Consider the following 14,125-nt stretch of genomic DNA (forward strand, 5'->3'; position numbering starts at 1 on the left):
GGCATCCCATGAGTCACTTGTCAGTGAGGTGAACACGTTTCTCTACTCCTGACCGCATAGTAGGTCTGAGTTGCCTTGGCTCCAAGAGAGCTACAAACAGTATACATCAGAGTCAGAATTGAATCATTTTACCACCCCTGGAGCCAGTTGTCATCATTGTCTAATAGTATAGTGAAAACGTAGTATATATGCAGAATTCGTTTTATAGTATAAAGAAAAATGATGTTATACCCTTTGTAGGGAAATGGATGGAACTCGATAGTGAATCACATCAGGCTTAGAAAGACAATGTTTTCTATCATTTGTGGATACAGATTTTATACACACACACACACACACACACACACACACACACAAAACACTGATGATGTGGGAGTCCCCTCTGTATGCTATGAATATGTTTTATTACCATTGGTTATTAAAGAAGCTTTTTCAGCCAATGGCTTAGTAGAGTAAAGCCAGGTGGAAATCCGAACAGAGATAAAGAGAGAAAGTAGGTGGAATCAGGGAGATGCCATGTAGCTGCTGAAGGAGAAAGACACCAGCTGCTGGCCAGAACCTTACCGGTAGGCCACAGCCTCTTGGTGATATACAAACTAATAGAAATGGGTAATTTAAGATGTAAGAGTTAGCTAGAAATATGCATAAGCTATTGACCAAACAGTGTTGCAATGTTGTAATTAATATAGTTTCTACATTATTATTTGAGTCTAGGCACTTGGGAAATGAATGAGCAGTTTCTGCCCCACCCCACACACACCATGTTTGTATAAATGACATTAAAGAAAACTATTTAGGGTAACAAAACATTAATGAGATGGGCGAGGGATGAGAATGGAGAAAGCAGAAGTAGGGGTAGAATATATTTAAAGCACATTTATACATATATGAAAATAAATCCAGTTCCAATTAAAGTTAAAAACAAAACAAAAAACCAGAGGCCAGAGATTGAAAGACTTGATATAAGAATATAAAGTTTTCTAAAATGTTCCATACAGGGTAGGCCTAGAAAGATTTTATTTCTAGGTTTTCCTCCAATTGTCTGCTCAAGTAAGGGTTAACTTACTTATAGCACTATGGTGCCTACCTCCTTCTAAACACCCAGATCCTCCTGCCTGCGTCACTTTGTATACCAGACTTAGTTCTTCAGACAGTGGAAGGGAGCATACTCAGTGTCTCTGTGAAATAGATTTGAACATATGAATTTTGGCATTTTCTGTAGTTGGACACTTTGTAGATGTTCAGCATTATCTCAGTTTTAGTTTTGCATGTTTTCCAGCAATAAAACCCAAATATATGCAATGAAAAATAAAATAAAATGGAATTCTCAATATTTAGTGTTTGGTTCTTTTAGATTTTTGCTTCCAGGTCATACAGCTCAAGGGTCCAGTATCAGCTGTTTGAAATGTGTGCACATCTCATCGGCTGTCCATATTAATATGCACTTGTTTTCCTCCTGTAGGCTTTCTACAAGCATAAGAGAATTACAGAACTTTAAAGCGTTATTACAGCACAGGAGGTAATGAAGACTTTTCTATGTCTCTCTGTAGACATAACGGACTGTGTGAAGCCTTTTAGCTTTGGACATTGAGCAGACAAAGTGTCTAAGACTTCAAGAATTCTGAACTCTTAAAGAGAAAATTCAAATGTTCACTTGAATATTTATGATCCTTAATAGAATATCGATTAGAGATATTTATAAATGAAGTATATACTTTAAAATTGTAAGTTATACTAATCCCATGTTTGTTTCACATTGGTTTTGTTTGTATTGTATTGCCCTGCATTCCTTGTTGTCAAACTTTAAATGACTGTTTATCCTGAGAAGACCTAGGGAACCAGTGCTGCCTAGGGCTGGTCTCAGTGACAGAAAGTTGTCAGTGCTGTAGTTAGTGTTTCCACCTTGCCTAACACTGTGTGTCATCTTCTGTGATACGGGGCTGTCACTATAACGAATAGGCCTTTCAGTGATTAGTGAGAGAGGTTCTGGATGATTTCCCAGGACTCAACCACTTTAAGATGCTTAATTGCTGTTGCTGCTTTGGTTTTGGCCTAAAGGGACCTGCCTTGGTGGGAGTGGGTAAGTGCCCTCTCGTGCTTACTTGGCCAGATGTCCCGTGTACACCAGGCTGGCTCAAGAGTGGAGTGTCCATTCCCTAAAGCCTACAGTTCCTCTTCTTTGGGCTTCTTCATTCCTCTCCTAATTATAAACACTCTCAGTTACTTCATGAAAAGCCCTATTTATTTAACGGATTGTTTATTCATAAAAGTTGAATGGGATCCTGTGGGTTTATAATGCTAATTGCATTATACACAAATTTTGCTGTTTTAAAGTAAGCATTTTCAATATTTGATTTTGACACAATCTATGCAATCCTCTACCTCTTGGTGTGATTCTGTCTGGTGAGATGCTTTGGCAGGAGTGTCACTTCCCCCTACTCCATCTTCAGTTCATCCCAGATCAGCCGTCCGTGGTGTGACTCAAGACAGTACAGGACTGGAAGGCCCTAGACTGTCATTTTTTAAACCTGGGATTTAAAGTCTTTAAATATTTTAAATTTTGGTTCTTTTAAAGGTGGCAGTGGATAATGAGATTAATTGAAAGGTTTTTATCTGTGTGGAAGTAATGCGAGTCCAAAGTCTCGCTTTTCCTTAGATTCCGTCTTTCTGAAGTAAACAGTAAGTGCTCTTAAACCCATATCTTATCTGCCAAAGTCTGACCTGTCTTCCTTGTGACTTCATGGTGTGTGCCAGATTGAGTTGGCTCCCTCCTCTCCGTGCTTCGTCATCCACTGTGGAGGTGATGGGGCTGGGGCCCCACTACTTATTTCCCTCCTAGTTCCTAACCTTTATAAACTTAATGTTTTGTTGATAGTGCTGAACTTTGTAGATTGATTATTTTTATAAGCTGGCTTTCAGTTTTTTCTTTGCTTTTTATGTTAAAGAGCTGCAAGTGTTGCCGTGTGATGGGAGTGGGCCACTGTAAGACAGAAAGCCCACAAAGTGAATGCCAGTGACCTCGCTAGTGCATCAGTAAGAAGTGTTCTGTAGTGTCCATTTAGAATGTAAGGAAATGTGAAATTTTTGCACTTTGTCTGTTTTTATTTTAAATGCAGAGGTCATTTTGGTGATGTTACTTACCATTCTACGGTTAGATGCTATTGTTTTACACTATTGGCTTGAGAAAAAAATCTTCATTTCCACTTACTGAATTTTTCTTAACTGTGATTTATTTCAAGCTTAGGACACACAGTAGTATTGGAGTGTTCTAGGAAACTGAAAAGCTGTGGTTAAGTTAGAATATACTCAAGGTTTTACTGAATTTCCTCAGTAAAGGAAGTATTTTTAAGTTGATGTTCGTTGGATAACTTTTACATACATCACGATTGTGTGCGTGGCCTGTATTTCCATGTATCTGAGGACTGTGGAGACTGTAAGCTGCTGAGCTGGGCATGAGGCTGGTCCCTAGGAGGCTGTCTGCAGTTCTGCACCAGTGCTGGGGATACTGCCTACACGAGAGCGCTTGACAGCTGAGCCACAACGTGCTGTCTGTCTCGTCACCTACCGTAAAACTCTAGCACCTGACAAGCAAAACCGGTGGGAATGAGTGTACCCGATGACATAATCAGCATGAAGAAGAGCACGTGTTTTCCCTTGGTGGCCTACGCCTGTTTTCCTGTAATGGCATTCGCGTGAGACAGACTGACATACTAAAATGGTCAGTGTTCAGTACGCCTCCTGTTCTGGATTATGTGGCGGATCAGCCAGAACAACAAGATCTCAGTTTTGAAAGTTGACAAGTCAAATGTTGGGCCTCTGTCGTGTGTGTGAAACGCTATGCCGTATTTCTCGACTCTGCCTAGGTGCCACTGTGTATAAGGACAGCTGTGCTGGTCCTCTCAGCACTGCCTTCAGCTGGACATCTGGACACAGTTCACAGTAGGCCTCCCCACAGCTGCGGGAAGCCAAGGCTAGTCACCAGAAGGTACACGGTGTCATGGAAATTCCGTGGTACAAGCCAAGCACAGAAATCCACATGTCCTTTATTTGAAGTAACATCTACAGGTGCAACTTTGAGTTTTTGGAGAATCCCATATAATTCGCTGTTGTACCCACCAGAATCTAGACCATGAATTAAAGTACATGTTTCTGCAATCTTTGTTGCTTTGTTCTTTTTTCTCCTCCATTTCAAGAGCAATCAGTTATAACTTAAGAATCAGGAAGAAAATATACATCTACATCGTCTGAGGGGGATCTTCTCGTAGTCACAATGTCAGGCGTTGGCAACCTGTGCTGAGGGTGCCACATGCATCAGCTCATCACCAGGACACTAGGTGGTAAGTACAGTTATTTCCTAAAGCATAAAAACAGATGAGGTCACAACTCATGGCTGTAGAGCCTGAAAGTGCTACCAGAACCCACAGCTCCAGAGCCTCTACTGATGATAACGAGGGCCATTTGTGTCATTTCTGTAAAGGCCATTCAGTCAAAGTATAGGAACTTTGGCATTCTTTGATTTGTATTGAGCCATAGGCTTTATTTTAAAAAGTGCTTGTTTTATTTAACTTTCTGAATAGGAATAGGTGGTACATTCATATGGTTGAAAAACACATTTTATACCAAAAATACAATGCCACAGTGCACACAGATGCTTTCTTCCCTTGGCTTTTTGTATTTCCATCCATACCTTTTTTTTTTTTAAAAAAAGCCAACATATATAAAGCCTTACTTCTCGCTACCTTGGAGTGACATCCATACACACCATTTGCTTTTATCACCCTGGTACTGCAGCGGCTGCCGGGCACCTCACCATGGCTGGTGTCGTTACTCAGTTGAACAGTACCATTCTTGGGCATTTGAGTTGTTTCTAGACACCGTCCACGTCATGTCACGTTTTTTCATGCACCGCTACGGTAAGTATTGAAAACACTTTGCGTTTTGAAAGGCACTGACAGTCTGCCCTCCAGAGGCTGGTTCTGTTCACATGCTGCCACCTAGAGTCTGACAGTGCTGCTCACCCACAACATCCCTGTCAGAGATGGTATTCAGATGCTACACTTGGACACTGTGGTCTGCCAAACTATATAAAATGAACAACTTTTAATATATGAAGGCATCTCCTGGCTCTGCTTACTGATCTTTGTCCATTTTGACCACGTGACTATTAGAACCTCACCTGTTAGTATTAGTTCTTCAAGTGTGATGAGCGGCTTAATCTTATAGTTTATTTGGCTTTGTTTGCTCTAATGGTTTTTCAATGCTGTTTTCTAGTCAGATTTACTGGTTCTTTGGTAGCTTCTATATTAACTCACAGAATAGCTTCCTCACTTCAGACCAAGACAGCAATCCATTGTTTTTTTTCTGAAGTGTTGATGGTTTTGCTTTATTCTTCTAACTCAGTCTTACACTGGAAAGACCCCCTTTATATTTTAACTACCTGGAGTAATTTGAGCACTCTTACTAAATGGAGCGATTCACAGAGGTCTGACACAGCACCCATGAAGTCAGAGTTCACCTGGTAAGTAAGACAAAGTCTCCAAGAATGATTTGGGACTTACCTTCATATAGTAAGGCAAAACAACAAAAAAATTCCCTCCTCCATTTATTTGTTAAAATATTGGATATCTGTTAAAGACTCGTAAGTGGGGGAGCCCTTCAGTGAGTGCTAAGCTTGGTAAAAGTGCAAGAGTTACTTAAGGGCAGCTCTGAAGAGAAGGGGATTTGACTCTCGAGGGGTCTGGGAATGTAGCAATGAGCGAAACAAACACTCCTGCCACCACACAGCTCAGCTTCTACAGCCCAACCAGATTCCATTCCATTTATAGTAAGACCACACCTGAAGAAAATGCCACTGAGGCCGCGTGCCACCTAAAAGGTTCCCAGCAGTCCAGGTAGCCTCCTGATGCTGTCAGAACACTGACTGGAGAAAGCAATTTGACAGCTAGCTACCAGTCAGGGCCTCATCAAACCACATAGGCCAACCTGCCTGGGGTGTACCTACAGCTGGGCAAAGCCTTTGACAGGCCTCTGCCCTTTAGACTTTGAAGCCTGGAGGGGGCTGGTGAGTTTATTTATAGGGAACCTCAGGAAGGATGTTTAGCTCCACAGACACAGCAGCCCAGGGAAAGCACTGTTTATCTGGATGCAAGCACCCTTTTATGCTTAGTTAGGGTCTTGAAGAAACACCATGACTGGGAAATACTAGTGGGTGTCAGAAACATGGGTAACAGTTACATGAACAAGGGCTGGTAGAAAGGGAAGAATTTTGAGGCTCATAAGCTGAATAAAGTGGGTCTCTAAACTCTAGTTCTAACTGGGCTAAAGTGCAGGGACAAACAGTCTGTTGAGAGCATAGAATGTCAGAATTTGAGGTGTTAACCAGATGAGACTTAGGGAAAAGAAGCCACCGGTGAGGTATCTACATCAGAAAATGGAGCAGGGGCTGATGAAGGTTTGGAGAAGGCAGCTGTGGATATCCGTAGGAGCTGCCAAGACCCTACATTTGGATCCAAGGAGCACTAGCCTGGACTGCATGAGTCCATACTGAACACAGTACCTACCCAGGGCAAGGATGAGGTAAAGGTATTGGGAGTCCAATAGTTTGGGACATAGGGATGGCTACAGCAAGTACCAGGCATTTTGTTCTGTGGGAGAGGGGCCTTCATGTCCCTACCAGGAGATAAGAGGAAGTTAATGTATGTGTGATCCTCTTTGTGCTGTCTCAGGTCCAAACTCATGACAACTGCAGTCAGTCCAGCCCAGTACAGCAAAGACACCCAGTGGACGCTGAATTACACAGCTTGTCTTCACAGTCCCATTTTAAAAGTTTTCTCACTTTGGTTTAGTCTTTGCTGAGAGCTGACTCGAGCCTGTTCCGCGCAGTAGCTCCCCATCTGGTCCCATCAGAAGCTGTGAAGAGCTCATACTGGAAAAAATGGCAATGGACATTGATGCATTTCTTCTGCACCAGTCTGCTTAGCTCTCTGACCGATAAAAATGAGAGGATTCTTTTCTAAAATAGTTGTCTTCACTTGTGAATTTTGATAAGTTATTTGTAACCTTGTAGAACAAACAACAAGGGTGGAATGTATGTAGCTCAGTGGCAAAGCACTTGCTTAGCGGGTGTAAGGCCTAGATTTGATGGCCACTGTGCAGGTACACATGCATATGGGTACACAACGTTCTAGTAATACATAATACACTATGCAGATCCGAATGAGATTCCCATAGTGCTTCTCAAGTGCCCACAGTAACTAACGCTGCTTTTGTTCTTCATAGAGGTGAAGTGTTGGTTCAATACTATTGTTCACAAAAAGCAGTTGGGAATTTGGGAGGCACTAAGGTTTGCCCAATCTATGCAGATAAGCATGGGACCAGAACAGCTATTATGTGTCTGACACAGTCAAGACAGAGTTGGCAAGAGCAGAGGATACAGCTCAGTGGTAGAGCATTGGGCATATCTGAGTAAGGCCCTGGATTCCATCCTTGCTGCAGCCACAAGGAGAACAATGTGACCTGGATGTATGCTGTACTAACTTGTAGCTCACAACTCCTAACACTTGGCTGTTAACCAAGTCTAACGGAATATATGCCAGTCGATGACAGCTACGAACATAGCTTGACCAGATCCTTAGCTGTGTGGGCAAATGACTTTTCCAGCAGTCCAAGTCGTGTGAGTCCTGTTCTTGTTACAGCAGACCTCAATGCTGGTACCACATGTACCTGTTCATCTCAGAGTACTGCTATAGCTCAGGCTGGACTCAAACTTGACCTAGTGTTGGGATTGCAAGCATAATACCCGGCTTGACCCTGTGCACTTGAAGCTGTAATATTACCAGGATTTTAATTTCATGGTGGTGTAAACATGAACTTTTCTTTCCCTAGGTTTTAATCTAACACATTAGGAGCAGTTTTGTTCCTCTTTCCCTACATGGGATCCACGGCCACTGTATTTATACTCCAGCCTGTGGGGACAGCCTTTAAGAGTTAATAGTCTTTTTAAACAATGGTGAGTTTCCATAGACATATCATTTTGTCCTTTCCAATAAAATATAAATAGCTGACATGAACGCTGACAACGTTATCGTAAAAGTGGATCATAGCTTGGTTAATGCTGGGTGCCTGTCTTCTCCGTGACAAACTGTAAAGTGTGCATGTGCTATAAAATGAGTGCATACAGAACTCCCTTGATGCTGCTGTGCTCTTCAGAAAGCCCTGCCCTCGGCTGCTGCTGGAGACAAGGACACAGACACCGGCTTCAACAGTGAACACTTGCAGGTACAGTGACAGATGATAAGCTATCTTATACACTGTTATTGCAAACTACTGATACACTGTTATTGTAAACTACTGAGTCAGGCAACTCGTGCAGGCTTTGCCTCCATGTGGAATTCACCCTGGCAAATAACTATTGAGGATGGCTTGTAACCCAGATGTTTGCTCATGCTCAAAGTGAAGATGTGGTGAGGGGCTGTGTAGGTCTTCAACTTGGTGTTCTATCCAATCACGACCCATTTGAAACCAACTTTAAATACATCTAAATAGGAGAGAGTGGGTTTGTCCCTGTTAAACCCCCGAACTCTAGGACAGCAGAAGAGACGTGTGAAGTGGGCTAGAGCCTGTGAGTGAGACTTGTCTTCCGGCCCTGGTGACCAGATGATGCCATCTGTGAGAAGCCGGAGCATCTAGCCTCCGGGATTGCCATTTTGGTCCTAGGGTACACCCAGGGGAGCCCTGAGATAGCACATGGGAACATTGTCTGGGAACACTATCTGGCTGAGACACAGGGTTCCTGCTACCACATAGGCAGAACCTACTTTTTCACACCCATAGCTTTCAAAAGACGGTCGGAGTACTATTTAAAAATCACAGGCAGTGAGCACCATGTCAGGCTCATACAGTAGCAGGCATGGTTTACAGAAAAGCTGTCAGGAGTCCACAGTCCTTTAGCTTGAGGGCCAGAAATGTTTATTGTTAACACTCTGTGGGGAGCCCGTGGCTTACTGTTGGCTATAGCGAGCACTGGCTGAGTCAGGGAAGGCACTCTTGCCTTCCTCCTGAGGTAGTGAGTATTCAGTTTAAACTGGGCTGAAGAAAACTACAAAGTGGCCACCCACACGGCCGAGGCGGCTGACTAGTGTTGGCGAGTGCATCTTGACAGCTTTCGTTTGTTCCTGGAGTGCGTACAGTATTGCTGTCGGTGAAGAAGCACCAGGCTGTGGGCAGGGTTCAGGAGAGACTACTGCTGTGGAGCCTGTTATGTACAGACCACGGTCCTCTGCTTCCTCTAGACTTTCAACACTGGAGTGGCAGTTACAGGAGTCCATCCGAGGCACTCACAATCACTGGGACCTTCAATGACCTTCAGACGGAAGGATCTTTAAACTGTTAGACCACGTATTCTATACGTTTTAAAGTGAATTATGCATGAAAATCTGTGCAAACTACAACATTGCAATAACAAGGGAAAAAAACCTAGTATACTTTAGCATTAGTATTTAAGTTATATAAAATACATCTTTATAAAAGTACAGAATCTCTTTTAAAAGTTTAAATTATACCCACTGAAATAGCCAGGCTCTCTGCTAGTACTAAAGTTAAGAGTTTCTCACTCTAAATTATTGCTTAGTCCTACCTAGCCTTGAGAAAGCTATTGCAAAAAAACTGGAGTCCTGTTTCATAAGGAAAAGTGCCCTAAAAACTCAGCTGTCATCCGGTCTGTCTGGCTGAAGGTTTCCGACAGAGGACTCTTGCACAGGACTGTCAGCAGGTACTACCCTTGGCTGGCTTTGTCTGGATCCAAAGTGGAGTCTTGCTGCAGAGTTCCTGCTTGGGCCAGGGAGCTGTTACTTTGTTGTCCCCAATCATAGTAGTCTGGAGCAAAACTTTAAACAAATAAAACCAGTTCAGTGGCTTGACATTAGCAACAGACCCAAATTCTTCACGAGGTGTCTTGAAGCCCATTTTCCAACCAACAGCTACACACAGCTCTGGCGGCCTGTGTTCAAGTCTACTGGACTCTGCAGTGCTCAGAACTCAAACTACTAGAACCTAAAACTAGCCACTGTAGAGAACATAGTTTTAGCAAAAAAAAAAAAGTGTCTAAACCCTAAGGTGGCATTACAGTGCACTACCCGTACATTTTGGACAGACAACTTCTAAGTCAAGTTCCTCATCTGTGTGACATTAGTAATTTCCTTGTTGGGCTGTTGTCAGGGTTGAGTGGACACCTATAACAGTTCTCAAAAGCAATATCTAAGATCTCATTAGAACACAGTATTCTATCATGGAATACGGTCTTTTCTTGCTCTGTGTACAGGGTGAGTACTCTCCTCTTGTTAACTTTGGAAAGAAAAGGTTAGGGATGCTACAGCAGAGTAGCTAGGTAAGAGAACAATTTTAGGCAGAAGTGGAGCCCAAACTCTGGGAGGGTAATTTTCCCTTGAGAAGAAATCTTTGCACATTGGCTTGCTTCCAGAGACTGTACTCTCTACACATGGCTGCTCTGTGTTTTTTCTTTTTTTCTTTTTTTTTTTTCTTTTTTTTTTTTTTGGTTTTTCGAGACAGGGTTTCCCTGTAGTTTCTAGAACCTGTCCTGGAGCTAGCTCTTGTAGACCAGGCTGGCCTCGAACTCAGAGATCCGCCTGCCTCTGCCTCCCGAGTGCTGGGATTAAAGGCGTGCGCCACCACCGCCCGGCCTCTGTGTTTTTTCTTAACTGCTACCTTGCTTTAAATTTTTATATGATCGTGGATCTCTCCTCCAGGGAGACAGGAACGTATTCTGTTTCAGCTTTGTATCCCAAACCAAGGTCCTCTCAGAGCCCTCTTCTCATTCCCAAGGACTTTCTCTGTTAGTTATACAGAGAGCAAAGCAAGCACTGGGCAGATAGCGCACAAGGTGAGGAGGAACCGAAGCCATGAGAGCTTCTCCTGGCCCTGGCGGGCAGGAACCGAAGCCATGAGGGCTGGCCCTGGCCCTGGCGGGCGGGTGCTTCTTCCCATCATCCCTTTCCTAGCTGTTATCCAGACTGGAAATAGTTGAAAGCAGCCAGGTACAGCTTGTTTACTGCCCTGAGCACACACACCGCTGTGAATGCTAACGTGTAAGCGCCCACCCCAAAACAGACTGAGCCCAGTCTGCTAATGAGTTTTCAAGAAAGGGAGGCAGTTCCATGTGTTCTGACAGAGTATGCTCCAGAGCCAGCCACGCTGCTTACCCAGCAAAGGGACTCCCACAGACAGGTCTTTTGAACCATGAGAACTCAATTATACTGACCTCATAGGGTTGTAGCAAACACTGAATGAGGCGACATTTGTGAATATCTTACTAAATAACTTTAAGAATGGCAAATTTCAAAATTTTGGTTCTTAAAATATATTCACTCTAGTGATTATTTGTTCACGTATTCTCTGGCTCTAGAAGAGGATGGGAGATGTCTGCCTGGATGTCCCAGATCACATTTCACTGAGTGATCCGAGCAGCACATGCCCTGGTGCTCTCTGGGGATGCTCGGAGGAGTCCTCTAAGTAAAGGTTGATTTCCTTAAAACCTGCACAGCTATCAGGCATTCCGTGGAATACTGTGTAGGAAGAATGCCGGGGGAGGGGATCTTCTAAAGACTGTCGGTTTTCTCTCACCGCTGGCTATGTCCCATGCAGGGCAGTTCTATGCAGGGGTAGTCTCCCTCCACCAGAAGCAGGTGCTTACCTTCCCTGAAGTCCCTGAGGAGCAATGTTCCAGGCAAGATCATCATCACTGTCGTATCTTCGGGGGTTGTCAAAGAAGTACGACCTGGGACTGAACCCATGGCTGGGGACCATCCCAGGGCTGGTCTGGAAGAAGACGTTATCACTTAGCATCCACAACTGCCTGCTAGCATGAGGAAGGCGTACCCCCTCATTAGCTAGAGTGTTTAATGTGCCTGGTTTTTTTTCTTCTTGTCAAGACAGGGGCTCATGAATCCCAGGCTTGCCTCAACCTCAGTAGCCAAAAATGACCTTCAGTTGTGGTTTTCCTCCTTTACCTCTCAGGTGCTCAGGACTGAACCTAAGGTTCCCTGCATGGTAGGCAAACACTCTACCAATTGAGCTACCATCCCCAGTCCCCAAAATACATCATGGAGGAGGGAGGGGCTGCTTTCTTTAAGGATCTCTAGGCAGTTTGTAAAAAAAGGACCAGAAAGCAAGAAGAGGACAGACTAGTTGGTGAGATAAAGGAGATCAGGAGGAGCGAAGGTAACCGGGAGAGAAGAGGGGCAAAACATAAGCCTGTATAAACATCACAATGGCGTTTTTAGTTCCAATGGTGAATTATTGTTCATATGAATTACATATCCTCATAGATACATCCAAATAGCCAGGCATAGCCGTTCACACTCACAATCCCAGCACTTGGGAGGCTGGGGCAAGAGGTTCTGTCTCAAGGTCTGCCTGTATTCTACAGCAGACTTTTTGTCTCAAAACAACAAAAAGTTCCCCCAAACTAAAGCAGATAGTGCATGTGGAGACACACCTGTATAATCACATGGGCTCTTGGGGTCCCTCCTCGATCTTTCATTCTTTTGCCCCAAACTGAATCCTCAAAAAATGCACATGGGCATTGCTGGAGTCCATCCTGGCAGGGAAGGCAGAGCCAGGCTGGACTTCATCTCCCCCTCACCTTGGTCTGTCTCCTGTGCCTGGCTCAGCAGTGACCACCCAGAGGCGAGTAGGAAGAAGAGCAGCAAGCTGCTGTTACCCAGGTATGGACCAGGAGCTGTGTTGTGTCTATGTGCATCATTCTGTGCCACCATCGCTCACACCCCTCCCCCCCAGTGTATGGCTCAGGAAGACAAAGCTGTACCCGAGCTTGTATGGTGCGGCAAGGCTTCCAGGGGATTCTGAACTTGACTTGGTTTTCTCTTCTAGAGGGTTGGCTCAGCAGATGTGGCCAAACACAAGTGGGTGGCTTTAGCATGGTCACTGTGACGCTCTCCCACTCCCTGATGAGCTGCTATCACTCTGGGGATAAAGTGAGTCTCCAAACAGTCTTTTTCAGACAAAGTATCATGTAGCTCAGGCTGGCCTTGAACTAACTACGTAGCCAAATATCTGATCCTCTTGCTTCTATCTCCCCAGAATTAGGATTACATGCCTGGTTTATATGGGGTATTACAGATCAAACCCAGGGCTTCATGCATGTTAGGCATGTACCCTACCAAGTGCCATACTTCCCTCCATCTTCTGCACCACTGAACACTGTGTGGCATTAGGAATCATTAGTCTGCTCTTGAAAACCCTTGAGTATATGATAACCACCTCTGATGGACCACTGCTTAAGGTCTAGGATTCCCACTAGTTCCCGGGCCATGAGACGTACCTTAATTTTCATTTCTTTTGTAAAATAAAGCTAAGCCCCCAAACACATTTTCTTTAAGAGAATTAAGAGAAAGAAGATCCTACTTGAAAAGAGTCATGTAGAGCCTACCTCACAATGGTCACTTTTCACTGAAAAACTGGGAGGGAAATCCTACTTGCTGGTTTCAGGAGGATTAGGGGTGCTGGGGTGCCAGCAAACAGAGTGAGTACTTACAAGGTCCTTCGTGGGGCTTCTCACTCGGAAGAAGTAGACCACCAAGGTGGTGGGTAGGAGTTCCCACACAAAAAGCACCACGCCGAACACTACATAGCCAGCATCACCCAGCTGGCTCTTCAGGTCTGCCTGTTCCAGAGAAGGGAAAATGAAGTCAGGAGACCTCAGGCAACCAGTGGTGGAGGACACAGAGCAGAGAACACCCCTAGGTACAGTGAAATGCCCCCCTAAAGCCTGCACTTTGCAATCTGGTCTCAACGATGGGTCAGGCCCCAGCTGGAGGACAGTGAATACCATTTAGATGGCTGTTTATGACTGGCCACTCATTTACTTTTGCAGCTCAGGGGATGAACCCAGAGGCCACACCCAGCCCAGACTCCTCCTAAAAGAGTAGCTTGTCTGTCCAGATTCATCTTCACAATTGCCACACCCTGTTCTCCACAAGAGCTGACCACAGGCAGTTTGTCCAGGAAAAGCCCCTGAGCAAGGAAGTGCCCAAGGGGAGGGCCACGGGTGCTTCATGGAGGGAAAGTCCCAGAGGAACCGGATGTGTCA

At 44.4% G+C, this 14,125-nt stretch overlaps 2 protein-coding genes across 3 annotated transcripts in view; one reads left to right on the plus strand and one right to left on the minus strand.

Annotated features, from left to right (window-relative positions):
• Positions 1-4,155, plus strand: part of Ero1b (endoplasmic reticulum oxidoreductase 1 beta) — a 42,854-nt gene extending 38,699 nt beyond the window's left edge. The window contains exon 16 of the mRNA XM_038333781.1: positions 1,463-4,155. Within this exon, the coding sequence (XP_038189709.1) occupies positions 1,463-1,523 (61 nt within the window). The 3' untranslated portion in view covers positions 1,524-4,155. The remainder of the gene's footprint in view (positions 1-1,462) is intronic.
• A 4,789-nt stretch (positions 4,156-8,944) lies between these two features.
• The window catches only part of Gpr137b (G protein-coupled receptor 137B), a 32,886-nt gene continuing 27,705 nt past the window's right edge, over positions 8,945-14,125 (minus strand). Inside the window, exons 5-7 of one of the 2 annotated variants that reach the window (XM_038333782.1) lie at positions 13,571-13,699; positions 11,708-11,832; positions 8,945-9,884 (exon numbers count right to left, since the gene is read on the minus strand). In XM_038333782.1, coding sequence (XP_038189710.1) covers positions 9,773-9,884; positions 11,708-11,832; positions 13,571-13,699 — 366 coding nt within the window. In that variant the 3' untranslated portion in view covers positions 8,945-9,772. Of the gene's footprint in view, positions 9,885-11,707; positions 11,873-13,570; positions 13,700-14,125 lie in introns of those variants that run through there. The other variant, XM_038333783.1, reaches the window with a different exon arrangement.

Source organism: Arvicola amphibius, chromosome 6, assembly GCF_903992535.2.
Source record: "Arvicola amphibius chromosome 6, mArvAmp1.2, whole genome shotgun sequence".
NCBI classification, from domain to species: domain Eukaryota; kingdom Metazoa; phylum Chordata; class Mammalia; order Rodentia; family Cricetidae; genus Arvicola; species Arvicola amphibius.